The sequence below is a fragment of the Xenopus laevis genome, chromosome 8S (genome assembly GCF_017654675.1).
Source record: "Xenopus laevis strain J_2021 chromosome 8S, Xenopus_laevis_v10.1, whole genome shotgun sequence".
Classification (NCBI taxonomy): Eukaryota; Metazoa; Chordata; class Amphibia; order Anura; family Pipidae; genus Xenopus; species Xenopus laevis.
The window spans coordinates 2779233-2804710 of record NC_054386.1 but is presented as its reverse complement, the minus strand read 5'-3'; the positions used below and the strand labels follow the sequence as shown (position 1 = coordinate 2804710).

The 25478-nt window shown below is 39.7% G+C and overlaps 1 protein-coding gene across 4 annotated transcripts in view; it reads right to left on the bottom strand.

Moving 5' to 3' along the window:
• The window catches only part of actn1.S (actinin alpha 1 S homeolog), a 73474-nt gene that overhangs the window by 15790 nt on the left and 32206 nt on the right, over positions 1 to 25478 (bottom strand). For 3 of the 4 annotated variants that reach the window (XM_018231947.2, XM_018231948.2, NM_001091370.1), the window contains 11 exon segments: positions 24000 to 24119; positions 22717 to 22803; positions 20656 to 20743; positions 20446 to 20524; positions 19491 to 19572; positions 16617 to 16702; positions 4476 to 4568; positions 3868 to 4098; positions 3020 to 3167; positions 541 to 691; positions 163 to 271 (listed from right to left, as the gene is read on the bottom strand). In XM_018231947.2, the coding sequence (XP_018087436.1) occupies positions 163 to 271; positions 541 to 691; positions 3020 to 3167; positions 3868 to 4098; positions 4476 to 4568; positions 16617 to 16702; positions 19491 to 19572; positions 20446 to 20524; positions 20656 to 20743; positions 22717 to 22803; positions 24000 to 24119 (1274 nt within the window). 4 annotated transcript variants of the gene reach the window in all.

The window sequence follows — 25478 nt, the reverse complement described above, 5'->3', positions numbered from 1 at the left end:
ACTTGTACTATGAGCTATCTCCCATTCACTTAGTATGAAGGAGGCCACAAACATCCGCAGTACTGTGCTGCAACTTTTTATTCCAAATTCCAGTGGAATACGACTCTTCATGTAAAAACTTGCACCAAAGGCCCCTATGGCAAAGAAAAAAACGAAACCTACCTCCAACGCTTCCCTTCGTGTCTGTGTCAGAGCTCCAAGGTTATCCCACTGATCACAGATTCTTTGGCACCGGGCATTAACACTTGGCGAGTCGTAGTAGTCCAGCTCACTGTAAGAAAATATACAAACACAAGTTTAGCAAGAAAAGAAATCTTCTGTGGCAGATGACATGCGCTAATGTTAATTTTAGTTGTATAAAACTAAGTATACTGCCTAGTAAGCCTCTGGTAGACTGCCAGTGCACCAAATAGCCAACCACAGCCCTTATTTGGCATCCACAGGGACTTTTTTATGCTTGTGTTGCTCCCGAAATCTTTTTACATTTCTATGTGGCTCATGGGTAAAAGGATGGGGAGCCCTGGTCTGACCCACACGTACTTAAGCTCCTGCGCTATTGCTGCAATCTGCTCCACTCTGTCTTGGTGAGCAGCCAAGTCACTTTCAAAGGCCTCATGTTTCTTCAGAAGAGCCTTGATATCAGACAAAGTAGCAGCCTCATAGTCCTTCTTCTGCAGCATGTCTTCTTTACCTACAGAAAGCACAAGGTGGCATGTAAACATACTTATCCATTACTATATTCTAAACTATTTCATGGTATTACTAAGATAGAATAATTGTGCTTTATCTTCCCTTTGTGCACAATTTATTTTGATTGTGTTTATAAGGACAAGAAATAAAATGTCACTTTTACTTTCAGTTTTTGTTGCCCTGTTTAGGGCAGAAAATAACTATGCACATTAATGAATAAAAACAATAGGAAAAAGTAAGTTTAGCACTAGCCCTATACATTAAACTCATGTTGACCAAGTGGATATATTGCCCATTAAGAACATTCCTATAGATTTAAACATTTAAATTGCTTCAGGTACACAAAAGAGCCACGTTTGCATTCCGTATGTCTTTGTAAGCATTAATTTCCAAATATTCTTTATTATTTTCCAAAGAGAAAAGTAAAGCAGGTTTGGTATACAACATATTTTCATTCAACAGTTTCCACTATGAATTGCCGAGTATACCGTTGGGAAAGAGAGAGGACGGCTGTTAGTGAGGATGAGGACAGGGGTAGAGAGAAAAGAAAAAAAGGGGAGGAAATGGGCATATCCTGTAATTAACCCACAATCTCATTGCTCAAAAAAAAAAAAAAACCCCAGAATAAGACACAATACAATCTGATCAGGCTGATAGGACCATTGAACTCTGAGTGCTTTGTAAGCATTAAGCAGGGCAAGGTAGTAGTGGACAGTTGAGATTACAAATAAGTATTCTTCTCCCCATCCCTCCATTATGTGTTGTCACTCCAGCTTTACATGTTAAAGATAAAAAGTGGCCATTTCCACAAGTTTCTTCCCCTTATACTGAATAACAATCACTACAACTTAAGGTTGCCATAGAGGTAGAGATCAACTTGTTTGGTGCCATCTCTCCCCGAAATGCCCACATTGAGGTGGGTGATATCGGACTGATACGATCTTGGGCCCAACTATCCGATCATAATGCATCCGATAAGAAAAGTCGGATAAACGTACAGATGTGGCCGCCATCCAACTGGATTTTTTTAACCTGCCCGATCGAGATCTGGCCGACTTTCAGCCAGATATCGATCAGGGAAGCCCATCGGATGACCCAACACACGGACCAATAAGCTGCCGACTCAGTCTGTCTGCAGCTTTTATCTGCCGTGTGTGAGGGCCTTAAAGCACATGCACAACTATCCGTTTACTGTATGAAAAGAACACTCCTTTGTAAGAATATTTAAACTTATATATATATATATAAGTTGGAGTTCCCATGTTGCTCAATTCGACCAATGCAAATTTGGGGTACACAGCAAGCTTCAGTCTTATAATTCACTGTCTAGTTAAGGGAAATATTAATATAAGTATTTATTAGTGTTTTTTGTTTGAATAATGACATCCATATAATGTAGTCAAAAACGAATAGCTCCTTCTACGGTTCAAATTCGACTATTCGCCAGCTAAAACGTGCCGAGTTCATGTAGAAGTCGATGGCAGAGGTCTGTTGAACCATTTGAAGATGTTAATTGCCTTCCTGATATTCGAGTTTTTATTCGGAGGAATTTGATTCGAATTTCCGGGTCATTTGTATTCGATCGAATATTAGACGTTTGAGTTTTTTCACAAATAACCTCCCATTTGATTTGCGAGTACATTCATATTTATTAAAGTTAAAAAAATTTCAAGACTTCAAAATTTGACCTTTTAAAAGCGACCTTATAAAATTCTTCCCCTATCTATTAAAGAAAAAATGTAAAGATAAAGAGCAGCTGGCACCGCCAAACGCACTGAGAGTGCCAAGGGCATTATTCAATGGAAAGTACAATAGACTGAGAGCCAAGGAACTAGTTCATGTTTCAGGCACCAGACAGCAGACAGGACATTGGGAAAGAACCTAAAATCAAAGTACCGTATATACTCGAGTATAAGCCGTCCCGAGTATAAGCCGAGGTACCTAATTTTACCTCCAAAAACTGGGAAAGCTAATTGACTCGAGTATAAGCCTAGGGTGAGAAATGCAGCAGCTTCTGGTAAGTTTCAATCAAAAAATTGAGGGTTTCTGCTCCCATTGGAGATGCCGGCGACCATTCTTGGATGCCGGCGAATATTCTTGGAGACTATTCTTAGGCACTGGCGACTATTCTTAGGCGCGGGCGACTATTTTTAGGCGCCGGCGACCGTTTTTGCGCTTGACCCAAATATAAGCCGAGGTAGAGTTTTTCAGCATATTTTGGGGGCTGAAAAACCTCGGCTTATACTCGAGTATATACGGTAACTTAAACTACACACAGAATGAACAAGTCTATATAAATTGATAAAGTGTTTGTGGTTACATTACTTACCATCAGTCCAAGCTTCATGAATAGATGCTTTCTGGCGGAACTTCTCTGCTAAATGGTCTAGTCTTTCCAACCTCCGGATTTCATTCAACATCCACTCCTCATACCCCTTCTCGGCTTGCTCTAGTCCTCCCCATGCATTATTTATGTCCTGAATGGGGAAAATAGGCAATATAAGCGTAATCCCTTTCTAAACAAAACAATCCATTAACAATCCAAGAGAACCAACACACTATCCCTTCTTTGGTAATTCATGTATCAGATCAGCCAGGCTCAAATAACACAAGTTCTTCCCTAGTACAACATATGTTGGCGCTCTATAAATACATAATAATAATATTAATAATAATGACATAGTACAACAGGGATAAAACAGGTCTGTCCAACTGGAGGCAAGTGAGCCAGATGTGACTCTTAAACAGATTTGTAGGACTCACAGCCTAGGGCTTCCATAACATATTAAACAGTACCGTTATTTAATAATAACCCAAGATCAGATGATATAATATGAAATTATCCATACAGTACTCTACATTATCCATACAGTACTCTACATTATCCATACAGTACTCTAGCACAAATCAAGGAAGTTGTTCTGACAATAACGATCAGAGACAGACCTGGGTTGCAAGTAGACATAAGAATTCAATTTTGATCAGTCGTCTACAAATGATCTGATTCTCTTCTGTTTCTTCAAGATAATGAGGATTATCAATGAAACGCCTATACTTGTGTTTAATCCATCTCGTAAGAATGCATTTCGGCTTTGTTCAACACGCGTGAATGTGGATATCGGAAAGGCCAATACAAAAGCCATATATCTGCACAAATATAAGAAGAAGGATACTGACCGAGACCATCTTCCCCTCTGAAGGCATGAATGCGGGCCGGTTGCTGAGCCTCAGCTTGGTCTGAAGGGTGTTAAAGTTGATCTCCAATTGACACTTCTCTTGAACCTTAGGGGGTTTATGCAAGCGACGGTAGTCCCGGAAATCCTCCAGCTTTTGCTGCATGGCTTGCATGGTGTTTTCTGGGGCTCTGTTTTCTAGCCAAGGGATTGTGCGACGGATCCACTCCAGCAGCTGCAGTAGAACCAGAAAGTAATGGATATGGCAAGAGTAAACCCATAATAGTCAATTACCAGTAGAATTTATTGGTGTCTGTCTGAAAGCAAACTTCTAAGGATTACTAGATGTGGAGCAAACTTTTTATAGTTTAAGCACGTCTGACCTGTACTGTAAAACTGCCACATGTAGTTATCAAAGGGTAAATAGAAATTTTACACATTGTTAACCCCAATTCTAATGCCTATATTTATAAAGAATTTCAGAACTGCAGAACTTGGGAGTTTGGGGGGGTCCTATTTTAGTTACAAAATAACTGGAACATGAAGGCTGTATATATATATATATCTGTTCTAACTAGACGTACTCTGGTCTCCTGATAGATCACAACTTACATCACTGGCCAGTTTTTCATAATCTTCCATGAGCTGCTCATTTTCCTGATTGACGGCCAACACTTTGCAGATACGGTTGGCAGCGGTTTCCGCCTGAATGAGACGAGAGAGAAACAAGCCGCAGGTGAGTTGTATATAAAGGCAGGACCGGTAGGCGTTACCTGAGGTTTCCCTCTCCTAAAAAATGGAATTATGTATTTTTCTGTAAGCACACGGCTTGAAAACAGTTTCCACACATAAATTAATTAAAGCTCACAACAGTATTTGGGTTAAGAATAATTTCGGCCATTTTGTACGCCAAAAGCAAACCAAGCCAATCTCCCCTTCCCCACCATACGTTGGCTACTGTGGCCACTCCTTTGGCTGCCTGCCATTATGTTATAAACAGGCTCCATCCACTTATGCAGATTCTGTCGGTTGCCTTAAGCTGGCCATACACGGCCCGATAAAAGCTGCCGACAGGCCGAGTCCCCAATCAAAGTCAGCCAGATGTCAATCAGGCAGGGTTAAAAATCTCGCAGGATCGCGACGGCATCTGTTGATGCAGTCCCGTGATACGACCACCTGTATTGCCTGAATTATTATCCGATCATTGGGCCAATATCGCCCACCTCAATGTGGGCACATCAGTGCAAGATCCACTCGTTTGGCAAAATCACCAAACGAGTGGATCCCTAAGTGTATGGCCACCATTACATGTTGTGTAAGGGCTGAGACACATGTTGCTATTTCGGGAGATTAATTGGCCAGCGTCAAATTGCTTCTTCTTCGGGCGACCAGTGTCGGACTGGCCCACAGGGATACCAGGAAAACTCCCGGTGGGCCCAGGTGTCAGTGGCCCCTCATGCTGCTAAACATTTGGCCTATTTCATGGCCATTACCTATTTCTATGAAGCTAAATAGATGGAATAATAGTTTATAGTATGTAAAGAATAGAGACTAGAAGAATAGAGATTGAGTGAGGAGAGGAAGAAAAATAATACTGAGTGGGCCCCTGGTCTAAGGTTTTTGGGTGGGCCCCTGGTGTCCCAGTCCGACACTGTGGGCGACTAATCACCCCAAATTACCTTCCTGCCGGCTAGAATGACAATCGCTGGCTGGATGACACTCGGAACGCTTAGTTTTACAAAGTCGTCTGAAGTTTCCTCGTGAGGCAGAAGAAGAAGCGATTTGTCTCTGGGCGACTAAACTCCCGAAATAGCAGCGTGTGTCTCTGCCCTTAACTGAAATAAGTCACGCTCAAATATGGACAACTTTGCTTTTTTGTTTTGTTTGATTCCCTGCAGTTCCCGTACGGTGTCCATGGCAACAGTTCTAACATCAGTCAATAGACATTTCAGAATGTCCTAAACAAACAATACGAGGCCTGGGAATATGTACAGCGGATGCATTCACATAGATGCATGTGACAGTTTTACTTTACCGTCTTTCCCATGAACACGGCTACTGTCTCTGCTGCCCACAAGGAAGTAAAACGAGGAAGAGGAATGGGGAGAAATGACTTTAACTTCACCACATCGTTTTTTTTTTGCGGTTAAAAAAAATTCATGAACGACCATGTTTTTAACTTCACGCAAATTGTGTGATCTACCATAAATAAATATATAGTGAATAAAGTACCCCCTCTTGTAAAATATAAGGATATTATAAGTTACCGAGGAGTTTCATGACCATATAAAAGTACGAGGCCGAAGGCCGAGTGTTTTTATACAGGTCATGGAACTCCGAGGTAACTTCTAATATCCACATATTTTACAACTGGGGGTACTTTATTTATTATAATACACAAGTTTCAGTGAGTCATGTGACAGAAATGACATCAGAACTCACCGTTTATAACTGATGACATCAGAACTCACCGTTTATAAGGATATCATTTACAAGATATTCATGGCTTGTGTATTATATATTAATAAAATATAAAACGTTACTATCCTTTAACTTTGTGGCTGCCTAAAATAGATGAACAACTTTATCTACACACTTGTTGCAAAGAAGTGGGAAACATTTGGAATATGACAGCCGGTAAGAAACGTCGCATGGAAATTTATTCTGAATGTTACAGGACTTACAGTTGTGTTCAGAATAATATCAGTCCAACATCACTAACCAATCAGAGCATGGTTGAGTTTAACAGTTTATCCAATGACCTGCTAACACTTGCTGATGACCATCTTTATAAACTTAAGGTGGCCATACACGATGTCGCCAAATGAGCAGATCTCTCTCCGATATGCCCACCTCGTGGGCAATATAGGGTTTATCCGATCGTGGGCCCTAGGGCCCAACGATCGGATCCTAATGCATGGGGAACGGGCGATCAGATCGCGGGACCACATCAACGAACAGATGCGGCCGCGATCCAACGGGATTTTTTGTCCCATCCGATCGAGATCTGGCCGACTTTCGGCCAGATCTCGATCGGGGGGCCCCATACACTGGCCAATAAGCTGCCGACTTGGTCTGTCTCCAGCTTTTATCGGCCCATGTATGGCCACCTTTACTTACTGGGAAGATTAGAGGCTTGAATAATTTTGTAAGATTGCAATTAATGTAAATGGCAATTATTTAGAAAAAAATATCACCGTTCCTGTTTGTTACTTTTTTTACCGGCTTGGTGGTTTCATAAGTACAAGTGAGTTTCAAGAACAGTCTTCTTTAAAGGATAAGTAAACCTTTAAAATAAGTGAATGTAAAATTGATGGGGATGCTATTCTAAGCACATTTGTAATTTACATTCATTATTTATCTTCTTTTGATTCTAAGATATTAAGGGATACATGTACTATTAATATGAATGAATTTTGTTACAACAGCGCCACCTGCTGGTCAGTTTCCCACCAGTCTGACCAGCAAGTAGTCAAGGAAGTTGTCAGGAGAAAGAAAGAGACTGATGTTCTTCTGCTTAGGAATAAAATTAGAAACCTTTCTCACATCTTTCCTAAGCAGAAGAACATCAGCCTCTTTCTTTCTCCTGACAACTTCCTTGACTACTTGCTGGTCAGACTGGTGGGAAACTGACCAGCAGGTGGCGCTGTTGTAACAAAATTCATTCATATTAACAGTACATGTATCCTTTAATATCTTGAAATAAAAACAAAATAAATAATCAATGTACATTGCAAAAGTGCTTATAATAACACCCTCATCAATTTTACATTCACTTATTTTAAAGGTTTACTTATCCTTTAACATTTTCTTTAGGCTCTTTAGGATATGTTTGTATCAGAGTTTAGCACTGGTGTGTGATCCCAATCTTACATACGCTCTGAACTGAATTAATTCACTTAACAACTCTATTGTGGTTTGATGGAACATATAAAAAGGCGCTGCACAGCCAACACAAGCTGAAATACCCAATTGGTACAGAGCCGTATACAGTTACCTGTAGGAAATAAGATTCCACCGGAAAGCAAAAAATGTAAAATCTATACAGTATAATGCATTCTGCTAAAGACAATTCTATATTCCTCAAACTATGACTTACAGATGCAGCTGAAAAATATCTCCTTAAATGTCTTGCCGGCTTTTCACCTTTAAAGGGATACTGTCATGGGAAAAAAATGTTTTTCAAAATGAATCAGTTAATAGTGCTGCTCCAGCAGAATTCTGCACTGAAATCCATATCTCAAAAGAGCAAACAGATTTTTTTATATTCAATTTTGAAATCTGACATGGGGCTAGACATATTGTCAATTTCCCAGCTGCCCCAAGTCATGTGACTTGTGCTCTGATAAACTTCAGTCACTCTTTACTGCTGTACTGCAGGTTGGAGTGATATCACCCCCCTCCCTTCCCCCCCCTCAGCAGCCAAACAAAAGAACAATGGGAAGGTAACCAGATAGCAGCTCCCTAACACAAGATAACAGCTGCCTGGTAGATCTAAGAACAACACTCAATAGTAAAATCCAGGTCCCACTGAGACACATTTAGTTACATTGAGAAGGAAAAACAGCAGCCTGCCAGAAAGCATTTCTCTCCTAAAGTACAGGAACAAGTCACATGACTGGGGGCAGCTGGGAAATTGACAAAATGTCTAGCCCCATGTCAGATTTCAAAATTGAATATAAAAAAATCTGTTTGCTCTTTTGAGAAATGGATTTCGGTGCAGAATTCTGCTGGAGCAGCACTATTAACTGATTCATTTTGAAAAATGTTTTTTTCCCATGACAGTATCCCTTTAAAATAATATTGAAATGCACACCTGCACACAAATTTAATGCGCCCAACGAGGCTGAGAACATTTCCACTTTCTATATGTGCTTATAATAAAATCGTATCCATATAAAATACAGGCAATAAGGTATCCAGAAAGGCAAGATATGGTTAATAATCCAGAGAGACTCTTTGGGGTAATGTAATAACTGATCTATAACTTGCTCCAGGTTTAGTATCTCACATCAACAAACCAATGTGATGGTTTTAAATGCACTCGATTAGTTGTTGCGGGTCACAAAAACTTCAGTAAACCGTGCGCTTGTTATATACTGGTTAGTATCAAATAAATCACACCAATGTTATTGTTTGGGAATGGTCTCCACAATACAAACTTCAAAATCATGCAGCCTCAGTTAGGAACGCGGACGAGATGTAACCCACAAACAGTGAGCCCACGGGCCTATAGTTTACCTTCCAGTACGGAAATCTGGAGCCAAAATGTCTGTCCTAGAATGCAGCATAGGAAAAAGGCGATATATACGTTTTAGGTGGAAATAGAAACTGATATTCTTCAAATAAAATTCTTAAAAATACTATGACATCACCACTCTATGCCAGAGATTGGGAACTTGCAGCAAATTGTTTTTGACCAACAATTCCTTCCATTCCATTGACACTGAGGTGTTGGGAGTTGCAGTAACAACACGATTAAAGCCACATGACCTATACATTATTTATGTCCTGATATGATACAGAGATACAATGAAACACCTTTGCCAGCCTTTTTGGAAACCCTATCACTTGCCTGTTTGGCTGATATTTTGTGAAAAATGATGCGGCCAGAGACTTCGTTTTTTCTGCAAGAATATTTACTGCTGGAATCTGATGTAAAAGAGACACTTTAGGGTTTCATATTTCTATGACGTGTTCTGTTCATGTGTATTAAAGGAATTGTGACCTCTCAGAGGTTAGACTATCAGCCCACGTTGGATTCCCTACAGCCCTCAATGACTGCAACTCACCACTGGCCAGACAATGGATTGAGCATCAGACTGAAGAAGAAGTAGGATAGAGATACAATGGAAACCTTATCTAGTCTAAAACCACTAAATAATGTACCAACTAAATAAAGTAGCAATGCTAATTTGGCCAATCACTTTCCACCGCTCATGAAAAGTCATTTAGGAGTTTGTAGATTTTATTTTTCTCACTACACCATGAAAAAAAGGAACATGGACAAACACTAATTTATGTGTAAAGGGAAACTGTCATGGGAAAACATGTTTTTTTTTTCTTCAAACACATCAGTTAATAGTGCTACTCCAGCAGAATTCTGCTCTGAAATCCATTTCTCAAAAGAGAAAACAGATTTTTTTATATTTAATTTTGAAATCTGACATGGGGCTAGACATATTGTCAATTTCCCAGCTGCCCCTGGTCATGTGACTTGTGCCTGCACTTTAGGAGAGAAATGCTTTCTGGCAGGCTGCTGTTTTTCCATCTCAATGTAACTGATTATGTCTCAGTGGGACCTGGATTTTACTATTGAGTGTTGTTCTTAGATCTACCAGGCAGCTGTTATCTTGTGTTAGGGAGCTGCTATCTGGTTACCTTCCCATTGTTCTTTTGTTTGGCTGCTGGGGGGAAAAGGAAGGGGGTGATATCACTCCAACTTGCAGTACAGCAGTAAAGAGTGATTGAAGTCTATCAGAGCACACGTCACATGACCAGGGGCAGCTGGGAAACTGACAATATGTCTAGCCCCATGTCAGATTTTAAAATTGAATATAAAAAAATCTGTTTGCTCTTTTGAGAAATGGATTTCAGTGCAGAATTCTGCTGGAGCAGCACTATTAACTGATTCATTTTGAAAAAAATGTTTTTTCCCATGACAGTATCCCTTTAAGAAAACCAGAACTATCCATTTAAAGGGCTATAAAACACAGTGGGAATCAACATGCTCCCAAAACATACTCTTATTTCTAAATAATCATGGAACATTCAGTGGTTCTGCTGCAGATCTGTCTTAAAATGGCAGTGATTATGCCTGTGGCTTTCATTGTGGCCTAGGGCGAAGCTTCCTGATCCTAAGGCAATAACATGAACTAGACTGTAACGTCTATAGAGCAGTATTTATTGTGCTTTATCCAAATTAAAGCAAAACGAAACCCTTAAATAAATATGGCTAAAAATGTCCTATTTTCTATAGTGAACTTATTGCACGAGGCTAAAGATTGAGCTTGTCAATAGCAGCAATGATCCAGGACTTCAAACTTGTCACAGGGGGTCACCATCTTGGAAAGTGTCTGTGACACTCACATGCTCAGTGGGCTCTGATTGGCTGTTGAGAAGCTAAGCTTAGGGCTCGTCACTAATTATCCAGCAGAAAATGAGCTTCCCTGGCTGTAATATAAGCTGATGCTACAGGTTTGCTGATTATTCAATTCTGATGCTAATTGCACTGGTTTCTGTGCTGCCATGTAGTAATTATGTGTATTAATTACTAATCAGCCTTATATTGTGACATTTCTATTCTATGTGTACTGTATATTGTGAGTGGCTCCCTAAGCTCAGTAAGTGACAGCAGCACAGAGCATGTGAATCAGTGAATCAGCAGAAAAGAAGATGGGGAGCTACTGGGGCATCTTTGGAGACACAGATCTTTACTGCTAAAGGACTGTGGTTGCCTTGGGCTGCTACAGAAGCACAAAACACAAAGTACAACATTTCTACCTACTTCTTTAGTTAGGCTTTAGTTCTCCTTTAAGTGTAGTACTTGTGGGGTTATACAGATATAATAATACCAGTATATTTTATGGTGATTACATTTCAACTAGGGATAATACCCACACTAAATAGATGTAGGTGTATTGTATATAGACAGCAAATAGTTTATTATGCGTCGTAGAACAGAGGCAAGTCATTTACACGGGAAAGCTCACCTTCTGCGCACCTGAGAAGGCCTGGTAATAACTTGACACATAGGTCATTATAGCCTTCAAATCCGGCCTGAGCGTCCCTATAATATCTGTACAGAGAAGGAAAAGAAGAAGTTGAAAGGATTGAAAGTGAAAAGTGTGCAGAATACACAACATATCACATGGGGGAAGAGCAGGATAGTGAGAATAGGGTATCCCAGCATGCACTGCAGGAGGAACCAATAAGAGAATAGTTGTACAAGTTACATCAACTTGATGGCTCGGAATTTAAAATGGCAGCCCCTTGATTTAGATTTAGAACATCCCTTTTAATGGTCTTCACCAAAGGAAAAGAACTGGAAGAGATGCGCTTTGCACTGACAGAACTAACTCATGTTTTCATTAACACAAATTAAATACTTCCTTTCATTTAGCAAAACCACGACCAAAGACAAAAGGAAAGCGCAGGCACCACATAACGGGAACAACAGACAAAAACATCCAAAATGTTTCTGTGATCCTAAAGACAAAAACAGCAGCGGCGGAGTTATACTATATACTATACCTTCCTTTTTCCCCTTTGTATTTGCCTATTTGACAATGGTGGGAGGGAAGCAAAAGGAAAATAATTCCTGTACAACAGGGGTCACCAACCTTTTTTTCACCAGTGAGCCCCATTTAAATGTAAAAAAAAGAGTTGGAGAACAACACAAGTATGGACAATATCCATGGGGTGCCAAATAATGGCTGTGATTGGCTGTTTGGTAGCCCCTATGAGGACTGGAAGCCTACAGGAGACTCTGTTTGGCAGTGCACCTGGGCTTTATACAACCAAAACTTGTCTCCAAGCCTGGAATTCAAAAATAATCACCTGCTTTGAGGCCACTGGGAGCAACATCCAAGGGGTTGGAGAGCAACATGTTACTCATAGGCTACTGGTTGGGGATCCACTGCTGTACACTAACTAAATTCCCTCGAATTCACTTCAACCCTTGATAAATCTGCCCCCAAGTCTTTAACATTAAGGGCAGAGACACACGCTAAGATTCAGGGAGATTTTGTCGCCCGAATCTAAATCGCTGACGGGATGGCACTCAGATTGCTTTGTTTCCCAAAGTCGCCCGAAGTTTCATCATGAGGCAACTTCAGAAAACAAAGCTCTCCGAGTGCCATCCCGCAGGCGATTTACATTCTAGCTGGCGGAAAGGCAGTTCAGAGAGATCAGTCGCCCGAAGAAGAGTCGATTTGTTGCCGGGCGACAAAATCTCCCCGAATCTTAGCGTGTGCTCTTACCCTAAGGGGGTGATTTATCAATGTTCGAATTTGAATTATTGTCATGATTCGAATTAGTTTGCACAAAAACTCACAAATTCAAATTATATTTTCAAAAACTCAAATGTCTGGTATTTACCAAAGGAGAAGGAAAGTCTTCTTCCAATTGGGGGTGCCTCTTCCGTCTTCCTCTGTCTTCTCGTGGCTGCGACTGCGCATTAGAGTGAAAAGCTGAACTTTAACAAAAAAAGTCGCTATTTCGTTCTACTGCGCATGCGTCTGCCCCGGGAAATTTGAAGAAAGAAGAAGGTGGAAGAGGGTCACCCTGTGGTGCTCACTGGTATAACCCTGGGCCGGTGCAATTTATTGCCGATAGGAGCACCAGCCCGGGGCTTCAGGTAAGTCAATACAATCACTTGGGGGTACCTAACATTTGGCACCCCCAATTGGAAGAAGACTTTCCTTTTTTGAAAATATAATTTGAATTTGTGAGTTTTTGTGCAAACTAATTCAAATCATGACAATAATCCAAATTCGAACATTGATAATTCACAATACAATCAATTGGGGTGCCGAACATTTGGTACCCCCAAATGTAGGAAGACGACTTTCCTTCTCCTTTAAGCAAAAAAAATGTAAAAATTCAATTGTAAAAAAAATCTGGCGTGTTCATGTAGAAGTCAATGGGAATTGTCCTAGGCAAAATTCAAGCCATTTTCTGAATTCGAGTTTTCAAGTTTTAATTCGAAATTTATAAAATCACAAGTTTTGAGTTTTTACATCAACTCTCAATTTTTTTCATAAATAAGCAGACATTCAAGTTTTTTTCAAATTGCAAGTTTATGTTGCAAATTCGATTCTTGATAAATATTATTTAAAAAAATTATTTCTGTAATTTGCCCAACAATATTTCCTGGCCATGATGCCCCTTCCCTAAAACCAGCCCAGAAAATCAGTGATCCAGAGACAGGACAAAGGTGGGAGATGGAAGGATTATGGAAGGATTATGGGAGTCCAGGTTGGCTCCATTACCATATGATTATTTGATGTTCCAGGATCAGCTACAAGAATAAAGTGTTTCTCGCAGATACAAGAAACAAAAGAATTAAAAGAAATATTTTTTAAAATGATGTAGAGCTTTGTGAACCAGGTACAGTTAATTATATGCAGGAGATCTCCCAAATACTCGAACATTCATTGAAATCCCTCCCACTATAAACGCACTTATTGCTATTAGAAGCTGACACAACTACATTGTTCTAGTTGTTCTAGTTCTAGTTTCGTCATATCAGAACTACAGCTGAAATATTTGTTTTTAACCTCAAACCGCAGTTATATTGCAGCAAATCTTTAGCCGTTACAAAATCACTAGTGAACACAGAGCCTTACTAATTTGTATAAAGTAAAAAAAAAGAGGAAATACATTTTAAAGGACCAGTAACATCAAAATTTTTTTTTAGAAAAATCGTTAGTATACATAGAAAAAAAAAAAAAAACACCAAGGCAAATTAAACTTTAAAATCGCAACGCCTTTATTAAGAAATAACTTACTGAAATTTGGCTTCTGCTCCTCTTCAGAAAAGACAACATGGCAACGATCCATCATGCGGCGCTCGATTTCTCCTCCCTGGCCATCTCCTATAAGTAAGGCAGGGAGGAAATCGAGCGCCGCACGATGGATCGTCGCCCAATCACTTTCTGAAGAGGAGCGCAAGCAAGGAGTTTCGGCAAGTTATTTCTTAATAAAGACTTTGAGATTTTAAAGTTTAATTTGTCTTGGTGGGTTTTTTTCGATGTATACTAACGATTTAAAAAAAAAATAAAAAAAAATTGACGTTACTGGTCCTTTAAAAAGGTTTTTTTTATTGACTAACTATAAAACACTCACAGGAGTATGGAGTAACATGGTATGAATTTGCAACAGTCCAGCACACACACCAATAGGACATTAGCTTTGATGAGTGTAATGCAGACAGAATACTGAAAGGTAACATCTCATGGATTTCTGGGAAATGAATGGACGGGTACAAAGTTGCACCATTTACTGTAGAATTCTGCTTTATAACAAGTCTAATGCTGTTGTCACTTTGCTGCCCGGTGAGGCAAAGAATGTAAGGAGATGTCTGCAGTGCTAAATACATTGAATGACACTCAACTAATTTTGCACTTTGCCTACAAAATTTAGTTAAACAGCACCATGTGGTTAGTTAAAGGGATACTGTCATGGGAAAACATGTTTTTTTCAGTTAATAGTGCTGCTCCAGCAGAATTCTGCACTGAAATCCATTTCTCAAAAGAGCAAACAGATTTTTTTTTTATATTCAATTTTGAAATCTGACATGTGGCTAGACATTTTGTCAGTTTTCCCAGGTGCCCCCAGTCATGTGACTTGTGCCTGCACTTTAGGATGGAATTACTTTCTGGCAGATTGTTGTTTCTCCTACTCAATGTAACTGAATGTGTCTCAGTGGGACATGGATTTTACTATTGAGTGTTGTTCTACCAGGTAGGGAGCTGCTATCTGGTTACCTTTCCATTGTTCTGTTGTTAGGCTGCTGGGGGGGGAGGGGGTGATATCACTCCAACTTGCAGTACAGCAGTAAAGAGTGATTGAAGTTTATCAGAGCACAAGTCACATGACTTGGGGCAGCTGGGAAACTGACAAAATGTCTAGCCCCATGTCAGATTTCAAAATTAAATATAAAAAAAATCTGTTTGCTCTTTTGAGAAATGGATTTCAGTGCAGAATTCTGCTGGAGCAGCACTATTAACTGATGTGTTTTGAAAAAAATGTTTTCCCATGACAGTATCCCTTTAAAGGGCCAGACCATTATAAATCTTGAAATTCGATTTAAAAACAGAATGGAGTTTGGATAATTCCCAATTCGAATTTAAGAGTTTTGACCATAAAAAAACTGAATTTTCAATTTGACCCTTATTAAATCTGCCCCTAAGTGTTTCATTGACCTTTGTGCTTGTGACTTGTGCTCTGATAAACTTCAGTCACTCTTTACTACTGTACTGCAAATTCGAGTGATATCACCCCCCCCCCCCAGCAGCCTAAAAACAGAACAATGGGAAGGTAACCAGATAACTGCTCCCTAACACAAGATAACAGCTGCCTGGTAGATTTAAGAACAACACTCAATAGTAAAATCCATGTCCCACTGAGACACATTCAGTTACATCGAGAAGGAAAAAGAGCAGCCTGCCAGAAAGCATTTCTCTCCTAAAGTGCAGGCACAAGTCACATGACCAGGGGCATTTGGGAAACTGACAATATGTCAGATTTCAAAATTAAATATAAAAAAAATATGTTTGCTCTTTTGAGAAATGGATTTCAGTGCAAAAGTCTTCTGGATCAGCACTATTAACTGATTCATTTTGAAAAATGTTTTTTTCCCCATGACAGTATCCCTTTAAATTCATGTGACTTTTTGTCACACTTCGTGTGCAGCTCTCTTTTACCCTCACTGATTTGCATATGCAAATTAGGGGTTGCAAAGGATTCGGGGTTCAGCCAAATCCAAAATAGTGGATTCAGTGCATCTCTAAAGATGACATTCTAGGCCAGGAGCGTTTAGAACACGCCTAGGAAATAAAAATCGAATTACAGTAATTGTATCACTACATGATACAGTGATGAGCAACATAAGGTTGATAAATGAGAGAAGGTATTTGGAACAAAAAGAATAAATATCCGGTTGCTAAAACTGAGAAAGGGAGAGAAAGTTTTGCGCATTAGAAACAGGGCAAATAAAGTGGGTGCAGATATGTTGGGACCCTGGGATACCTTCTGGGCTCCTGAAAAGGCGTGGTAGAAGCTAGAGACATAGGTCATGATGGCCTTCTGGTCGGGACGCGCTGTTCCAACAATGTCTGTCGAGAGAAGGGTTAAAGAATGTTCATATACTCAATGAGATGAAATGAGTAAAAGGGCAGGGATGAGATTTCATATAACAAGTCACTCCTATACAAAAGGCCACGTTGTATTACACACACGTCCAGCCTATATTTCCATGCCTTCATTACATTTATTAAATGTCTTATTGTTAATACAGTTTCATTATAGATGAATTCAAATAAAACATTACAGACGGACAGTATTCCCCCAATTATACCATTTCTGCAGAGAAACCAACGGTGCATGAACAACTCGGCATTTTGAATATAAAGTAAATTGAGTTCAAACATTTCTGCCCCTTTAAATGGATGAAGATTTAAAGGACCAGTAACATCAAAAAATTTAATTGTTTTAAAGTAATGAAAATATAATGCAGTGTTGCCCTGCACTAGTAAAACTGCTGTGTTTGCTTTAGAAAAATGACTATTGTTTATATAAACAAGCTGCTGTGTAGCCATGGGGGCAGCCATTCAAGCACAGGATACACAGTAGATAACAGATAAGTACTACTATAGTTTATATAAACAAGCTGCTGTGTAGCCATGGGGGCAGCCATTCAAGCACAGGATACACAGTAGATAACAGATAAGTACTACTATAGTTTATATAAACAAGCTGCTGTGTAGCCATGGGGGCAGCCATTCAAGCACAGGATACACAGTAGATAACAGATAAGTACTACTATAGTTTATAGAAACAAGCTGCTGTGTAGCCAAGGGGGCAGCCATTCAAGCACAATATACACAGTAGATAACAGATAAGTACTACTATAGTTAATATAAACAAGCGGATGTGTAGCAATAGGGGCAGCCATTCAAAGGAGAAAAGGCTCAAGTTACACAACAGATAGCAGATAAGCTCTGTAGAACATAATGGTGTTATCTGTTATCCATTATTTATCCTGTGCCATATAGTCGTTTTTCAATTTCCGCCATTGCTACTCAGCAGCTTGTTTATATGAACTATAGTAGTGTTTCTGAAGCAAACACATCAGTTTTACCAGCGAAGGGCAACACTACATGATATTTTCATTACTTTAAAACACTTTGTTTTTTGTGTTACTGTTCCTTTAACACAATGACTAGAGGAAATGAAGGAGAGTAATGGAAATCATGGTTCACAAACAACAGAAACGTTGTCCTATGAGAGTTCCAATTATGTCCAAGTGTTCCAAACCTTATTCAATTACAGTTAACCATTACATGGACCATATTAAAGCTTAGGCATCAACGTATATACTGTACAATGCACAGCATTATTATACAGACATGGGACCTGTTATCCAGAATGCTCGGAACCTGGGGTTTTCCAGATAATGGATCTTTCCGTAATTTGGATCTTAAGTCTACTAGAAAATCATATAAACCTTAAATAAATCCAATAGGCTGGTTTTGCCTCCAATAAGGATTAATTATATCTTAGTTGGGATCAAGTACAAGCGACTGTTTTATTATTACACAGAAAAAGGAAATCATTTTTAAAATTTGGATTCATTTATTATAATGGAGTCTATAGGAGCAGCCTATATTTGTAACTTTCTGGATAACGGGTTTCCGGATAACGGATCCCATACCTGTATGTACATTCCTCATAAATTCAAAAGCTACTTTTGTCTACATGGGTTTCCTCTGGGTAATAAGGTCCCACACACACTCCAAAATGTTACAGGCAGGCTAATTGGCTCCTGATAATCTCCACCCTAGTCTGGGTTGTGTGAAAGTTAAGAGACCTCTAAGGTGGCCATAGACACACAGATAAAATTGTACGAAACAAATTTTCATACAATATTCAGTGTGTGTATGGTGGGAAAAGAGCCGAGCGATATCGGCAAAAGACTTGGAGATCGGTCGGCTCGTGATTCGGAAAATCATCAGGCGCCTTTGAAGGGACCCAAACATGGGCCATTGTTAGTGCTGAATCATCAGATACAGGTAGAATTCTATTGTTTCTATTGTATATCTGACCATTCAGCTCTACACGTCTTTTCCAAGAAAGATTGTAATTGTTACACTAGGCTCCACTTGTGCGGAGATTAATAGTAACAAATCGCTCACATCACCTACGTACCCTTAAACCGCTGCTGTTTAAAGGAAATCTAATCCCTCCGTTATAGGCAGAGATTATAAAGGGAATAGATTTTCCCCTTTCATTTCAACAATTCCAATTTTCTCAAGAATTTAAAGCCTCTGGCGTAAACAAAGAGGTCATTAAATACGCTGTACAAAAGCTGATTTAGTACTTGTGCTGGTATGTACAAAAAATTTTGGTAAGCCCCAAACAACCTAAGGGGCAGATTTATCATGGGTAGAATTTCGAAGTAAAAAATACTTTGAAATTCGACCATCGAATTGAAATACTGCGAATATCGAATTCAAACTTTTTCATCGAATTTGGGTATTCTGCGGTCGAAGTAAAATCGTTCGATTTTATCGTACGATTTTACTTCGACTTCAAAAAACTTAGAAAAATGCTGTAGATGGTCCCCATAGGCTAACATATCACTTTGGCAGTTTTATTTGGCAAAGTATTTAAGTCAACGTTTTTTTAAAGAGACAGTACTTTGATTATCAAATGGTCGAATATTCGAGCGATTTTACTTCAAATCGAATTCAAAGTTGAAGTATCCAAAAAATTACTTTGAATTTCGATTTTTTTTTTTTTTTTTTTTTTTTTTTTACTTCCCTCGAATTCACTTCGACCCTTGATTAATCTGCCCCTAAATGTTCATTTTGAAACAGATTAGTTCAGAAAAATTAGAATTACCTTCGGCATCCAACATCTTAGGGATGTCCAGGAAACGCTCGGCAACATCGAAAGCGGTATTTAGATTTGTGAAGGGATCATCCTACAAAAAAAGAAAGAAAGCAACTTACTATAAAACGCATGATTAGGTAGATGCATTGTAGGTCTAATAACTAATTAAAAACAGATCATTTAGCATAAAACTGTATGTGTGTATCTGTACATTAGTGATTTGCGGGTCGGCCGTTTACCAGTGGGCCGGGGAGGTTCCAGCCGACCTCACTCCCCCATTTGCACTGCCGGCTTCCAGCTTCCATTTTTATAGACGCGCACCTGCTTGCCCCGTCCCTTTTGTGAAGTCATCAGCCGGGCAGGTCGGGCATGGGTCTATAAAGGTAACCCGAAATCGGGCGCGGGTCTATAAATGGAACCCGAAAGTTTGCCGTGGGTCTATAAATGTAATCCGGAAGTCGGGAGCGGGTCTATAAATGGAACCGGAAGTTGGGCGCGGGTCTATAAATGGAACCCGGAAGTCGGGCGCGGGTCTATAAATGGAACCTGAAAGTTGGCCGTGGGTCTATAAATGGAATCCGGAAGTCGGGCGCGGGTTTATTAATGGGACCGGAAGTTGGGCGCAGGTCTATAAAGGGAACCTGAAATCGGGCGCGGGTCTATAAATGGAACCCGAAAGTTGGCCGTGGGTCTATAAATGGAAACCGGAAGTTGGGCGCAGGTCTATAAATGGAACGCGGAAGTCGGGTGAGGGTCTATAAATGGAACCCGAAAGTTGGCCATGGGTCTATAAATGGAACCCGAAAGCCAGGCACGGAATGAGGAAGGGCGGGTTAGGGTCGGGTGCGGGTCGTACCCACACATCACTACTATACACCAAGGGCACAGTAAACTATAACAACTATTTTTGTTACATATTTATTAGAAATAAATACATATTATACATTTGTGTGGAAATAGTTACCTTGCGTAATTTGCCATAGTCTATAAGTTCCGGGCGATGGCGATGTATAAGGGCGCAGAAACCAAGACCATCCTTCCAACTAAAAGAAACAAGCTGACAGTTAGCAAACAATCAGGGTTAATGCTACAGCAATATGGCTGCTACGTTTTGGCAAGAGGCTAAAAGGTGTCCAGCACGATTAGGTGGGTCACAGAGGATAATGCTACTGACCTTATGTGGAAGTTTTGGATATTCACATTTTTGTAGGGTGCAGTCTTTCTTTGACACCACAGCAATAAACCTTCTTTGGCAGATGTTTCTGTATGAAGATATAAAAGCAGACTGGTTAGACAATGAACTCTCTAACTGTCATAAGCCCCAAAATTCCAAATGTATAATGGTATCCAATTTATTATATATCCCCTACCTACATGTCTATGGTGGGTTCAAGAAAGTATGAATGTCTTATATATGTCTACACACACACAGACATATATTGTAACATTCACCAACACACACATACAAGTTCCCAAATTTTCATATAAAAAAGTGGTGTCATACAGTGAGACATAAACCATGCGTTAAAGATAAACTATTTTAAAAAATGAAAAAGGGGAACGATCGTGAAAATTTAATATAAGCTTCGTCATACTGAAACTTTCTAAGTACAATCAATTAAAAATTCTGTACCGTTTCTGAAATAATCAAGTTTATCTTCACTATTCCTCTCTCAGCATCTGTTTCTCTTCATTCTGTCTTCATGCAGCAGTTGGGTGTCAGATATTCACTGACAGTTAGATCCAATATATCTTATAGGGGGGCTCCTTTCCTAGCAGATGTATTAGAGGTCACTCAAATAACTGATTCCAGTACAAACAAAATGTAACAAAATAACTGCCTTTTGCACAAATTCTGCATGTAGAGAGACATGATGTCTGGTGAGTTTAATAGAGTGACCTCTAATACATCTTCTAGGCAAAAGGAGCCCCCCTATAAGATATATTGGATCTAACTGTCAGTGAATATCTGACACCCAACTGCTGCATGAAGAGAGAATGAAGAGAAACAGATGCTGAGAGAGGAATAGTAAAGATAAATTAGATTATTTTAGAAACGGCACATCATTTTTAATTGATTGTATTTAGAAAGTTTCTTATTTCAGTATGAGGAAGCTTATATTACATTTGAATTTTAGCGATAGTTCCCCTTGAAAGAGTGGCAATGTTTCGGTGCTGCATTTTCTCTCTCTACTGAAAGGGAGACACTGGAAGCTATTATGTGGTTACTTGATATCATTATAAGTAACAATGACCTTAAATCCCCTACCCCATAATGAAGTACTTTTCAGAATTCCTGCCCATTTCAAATATTGAACATATAGTTGGTGCATAATGTTCAGATTCTCTGCAGGGTAGTAGCCAAGTGCCGACATCTCTCCAAAAAAAGCTTTGTACGGGTTATTGTAGCAATGAGGGGCCTGCACTCTGCTCTGTTTTGAATAAATAAAACATTTTGTATATAGTCCTATTACCCCGGGAGCAGGGCAGCTCTACTAGGAAACATTCCCTTGTTTGTTACAGCTCTACTAGGAAACATTGTCTGGTGGGAGACATCAGGATGTGTCTGTTTTTTGTACACAAACACGCAATGAGGTACACAAACAGCAATACCCATACAAAAGAGCACATATGCACTAGACTAAAATGTGTGTGGATGATATATTGAGTTATTTTGATACCAATTCCAAGCTAGGAAAGGACATGTGTGCCTAAAAGGAGAAGGAAAGCTACAAAGGCAGTTTATTGCCAATAGATTAGCTGCAATAGTGTAAGCTAGAATGTAGAATGCTTTACCATACCTCAGTAAAAAGCTCTAGAAGCTCTCTGTTTGTTTAGGATAGCAGCTGCCATATTAGCTTGGTGTGACATCACTTCCTGCCGGAGTCTCTCCCTGCTCACTTATAGCTCTGGGCTCAGATTACAGCAGGGAGGGGAGGAGCAAACTGAGCATGCTCAAGCCCTAGCCCTGGAGGTTTAAGCTGAAAACAGTTAGTCTGATACAGAAGCCCATGAGTACACAATAGAAGGAAAGAAATGTGCTGTTTCTTTTGACAGAGGACTCATTACTTTGAGGGGTTACTGGTGTGTTTATATAGACCTTTGTGATAAGGCTTACCTTTTTAACCTTTCCTTCTCCTTTAATTGTTAGGGTAACACACAAGAAGGCTAATTTAGTAAGGGCAGACTCCATTCTGGGAGTGGAAAGAACTGCACCTACGGCTCAAAATCTTACCTTCAACGGAAATGTCTTGGATAGCAAAACGAAGGATAATTGTCCAGATCATTCCTAATGTCATCTTTGCATTGCCATCTACAATTTCTGTGGAACACGTGAAGAGAGAATCATCACTGTCACATCATCATCAGGCTCTTTATTTTTCATTGTATAATATACAAGTTGAATTGTGGGCCTTAATCTTATGCAAACGAGCCCCACGGACTTGGTTTAGTTGCAAAAATGTATCCTAATTAGATATTCTTGGAAATCATCTATAGCCTTTGCTCCTCTGCACTTTTGCATCAATAAAGAAATAAGGCACCGAGGATTAAAACAGAAAATATTATAATAACACTTATGCATTTACTGAAAAGTACTTTTTTGTGGACTATAATTAAAGGGATACTGTCATGGGAAGCAAATGTTTTTTCAAAATAAATCAGTTAATAGTGCTACGTCAGCAGAATTCTGCACTAAAATCCATTTCTCAAAAGAGCAAACAGATTTTTTTATATTTAATTCTGAAATCTGACATGGGACTAGACATTTTGTCATTTTCCCAGCTGCCCCTGGTCATGTGACTTGTGCTCTGATAAACTTCAGTCTCTCTTTACTGCTGTACTGCAAGTTGGACTGATATCACCCCCCCCCCAGCAGCCAAACAAAAGAACAATGGGAAGGTAACCAGATAGCAGCTCCCTAACACAAGATAACAGCTGCCTGGAAGATCTAAGAACAACACTCAATGGTAAAATCCATGTCCCACTGAGACACATTCAGTTACATTGAGAAGGAAAAACAGCAGCCTGTCAGAAAGCATTTCTCTCCTAAAGTGCAGGCACAAGTCACATGACCAGGGGCAGCTGGGAAATTGACAAAATGTCTAGCCCCATGTCAGATTTCAAAATTGAATATAAAAAAATCTTTTGAGAAATGGATTTCAGTGCAGAATTCTGCTGGAGTAGCCATTGTTAGCCATAAACACATGTTTTTTGTTCAATTGCTTTCCATCTTTTATTTTTTTTACAGTTTACCCAAAATGTAATTTTAAAGTTGAATGTTTGTGTCTCTGGCGTTTCAGTCCAGTGATCCAAGAGCATCTGAACTGGTGACAAATATTAAGTCTTTATTTCTGACCCCTTTCATTGCACAGTCCTGTACTTTATTGGTTACATTCCTAATTGTGTGGCTGTTGGTGGAACCTTGATGTGAATTAACAGTATCCAAACATTACACGTTACTGACCAAGGAAATAATTACATGGAACACAACACGTAATAAATAATTTCAATTCTTACCTTCAGCTCCAATGGATATCAGTTTTACACCTTTACTGGCAATAAAATTCAGGGCTTTGTTGACGTTAGAGATTTTGTGTACACGCATCTTGCCTCGTTCAGGTTTGGGCAAACGCTCACCTACAAAGACAAACACTTGTTACCTGGAGCCCCTGACGTGTCACAGTGAAGTACAGGCAGCATTATGCTAAATATTCCCCACTGTCTAACAATGGGCTTTTAATGAAAAACATAATAAACACATAAAACCACAGAGATAAATCATGTGACATGTTCATACCAGAAAGTTTTTTATGTACCTATAAACAAAAGGGCCACTATGCAATCATTATTTATTTCCCCTTTGTATAAGGGCCAGGGGACACAAGCCGATTGGGGAAGATTAGTCGCCCAGCGGCAAATCTCCTCTTCTTCAGGGCGACTAATTTCCCTGAACTTCCCACCGGATAAAATGTAAATCGCCGGCACTCAGAGCGATTCGTTTTCCGAAGTCACCCGAAGTTTCCTTCGTCAGGCAACTTCAGGCGACTTCAGAAAATGAATTGCTCCGAGTGCCATCCCGCCGGCAATTTACATTTTAGCCGGCGGGAAGGCAGGGGAGGCAGTTCTGGGAGATTAGTTGCCACGAAGAAGTGGAGATTTGTCGCCGGGTGACTAATCTCCCCCAATCTGCCTGTGTGCCCTGGCCTTTAGGGTAAGGACACACGGGCAGATTCGGGGAGATTAGTCGCCCTGGCAATGGGGGGCAGCTTTTCAAAGAAGGCTCAGGTTACACAGCAGATAGATTATCTCTGTAGAACATAATGGTGTTATCCGTTATCCACTATTTAACCTGTGCCATATAGCCTTTTTCAATTTTTACCATTGCTACACAGCAGCTTGTTTATAGAAACTATAGTAGTACTTATCTGTTATCTACTGTGTATCCTGTGCTTGAATGGCTGCCCCCATGGCTACACAGCAGCTTGTTTATATAAACTATAGTAGTTCTTATCTGTTATCTACTGTGTATTCTGTGCTTGAATGGCTGCCCCCATGGCTACACAGCAGCTTGTTTATATAAACTATAGTAGTACTTATCTGTTATCTACTGTGTATCCTGTGCTTGAATGGCTTCCCCCATGGCTACACAGCAGCTTGTTTATATAAACTATAGTAGTACTTATCTGTTATCTACTGTGTATCCTGTGCTTGAATGGCTGCCCCCATGGCTACACAGCAGCTTGTTTATATAAACTATAGTAGTTCTTATCTGTTATCTACTGTGTATTCTGTGCTTGAATGGCTGCCCCCATGGCTACACAGCAGCTTGTTTATATAAACTATAGTAGTACTTATCTGTTATCTACTGTGTATCCTGTGCTTGAATGGCTGCCCCCATGGCTACACAGCAGCTTGTTTATATAAACTAAACTATAGTATAGTTTCTGAAACAAACATCAGTTTTACCAGTGCTGGGCAACAGTACATGATATTTTC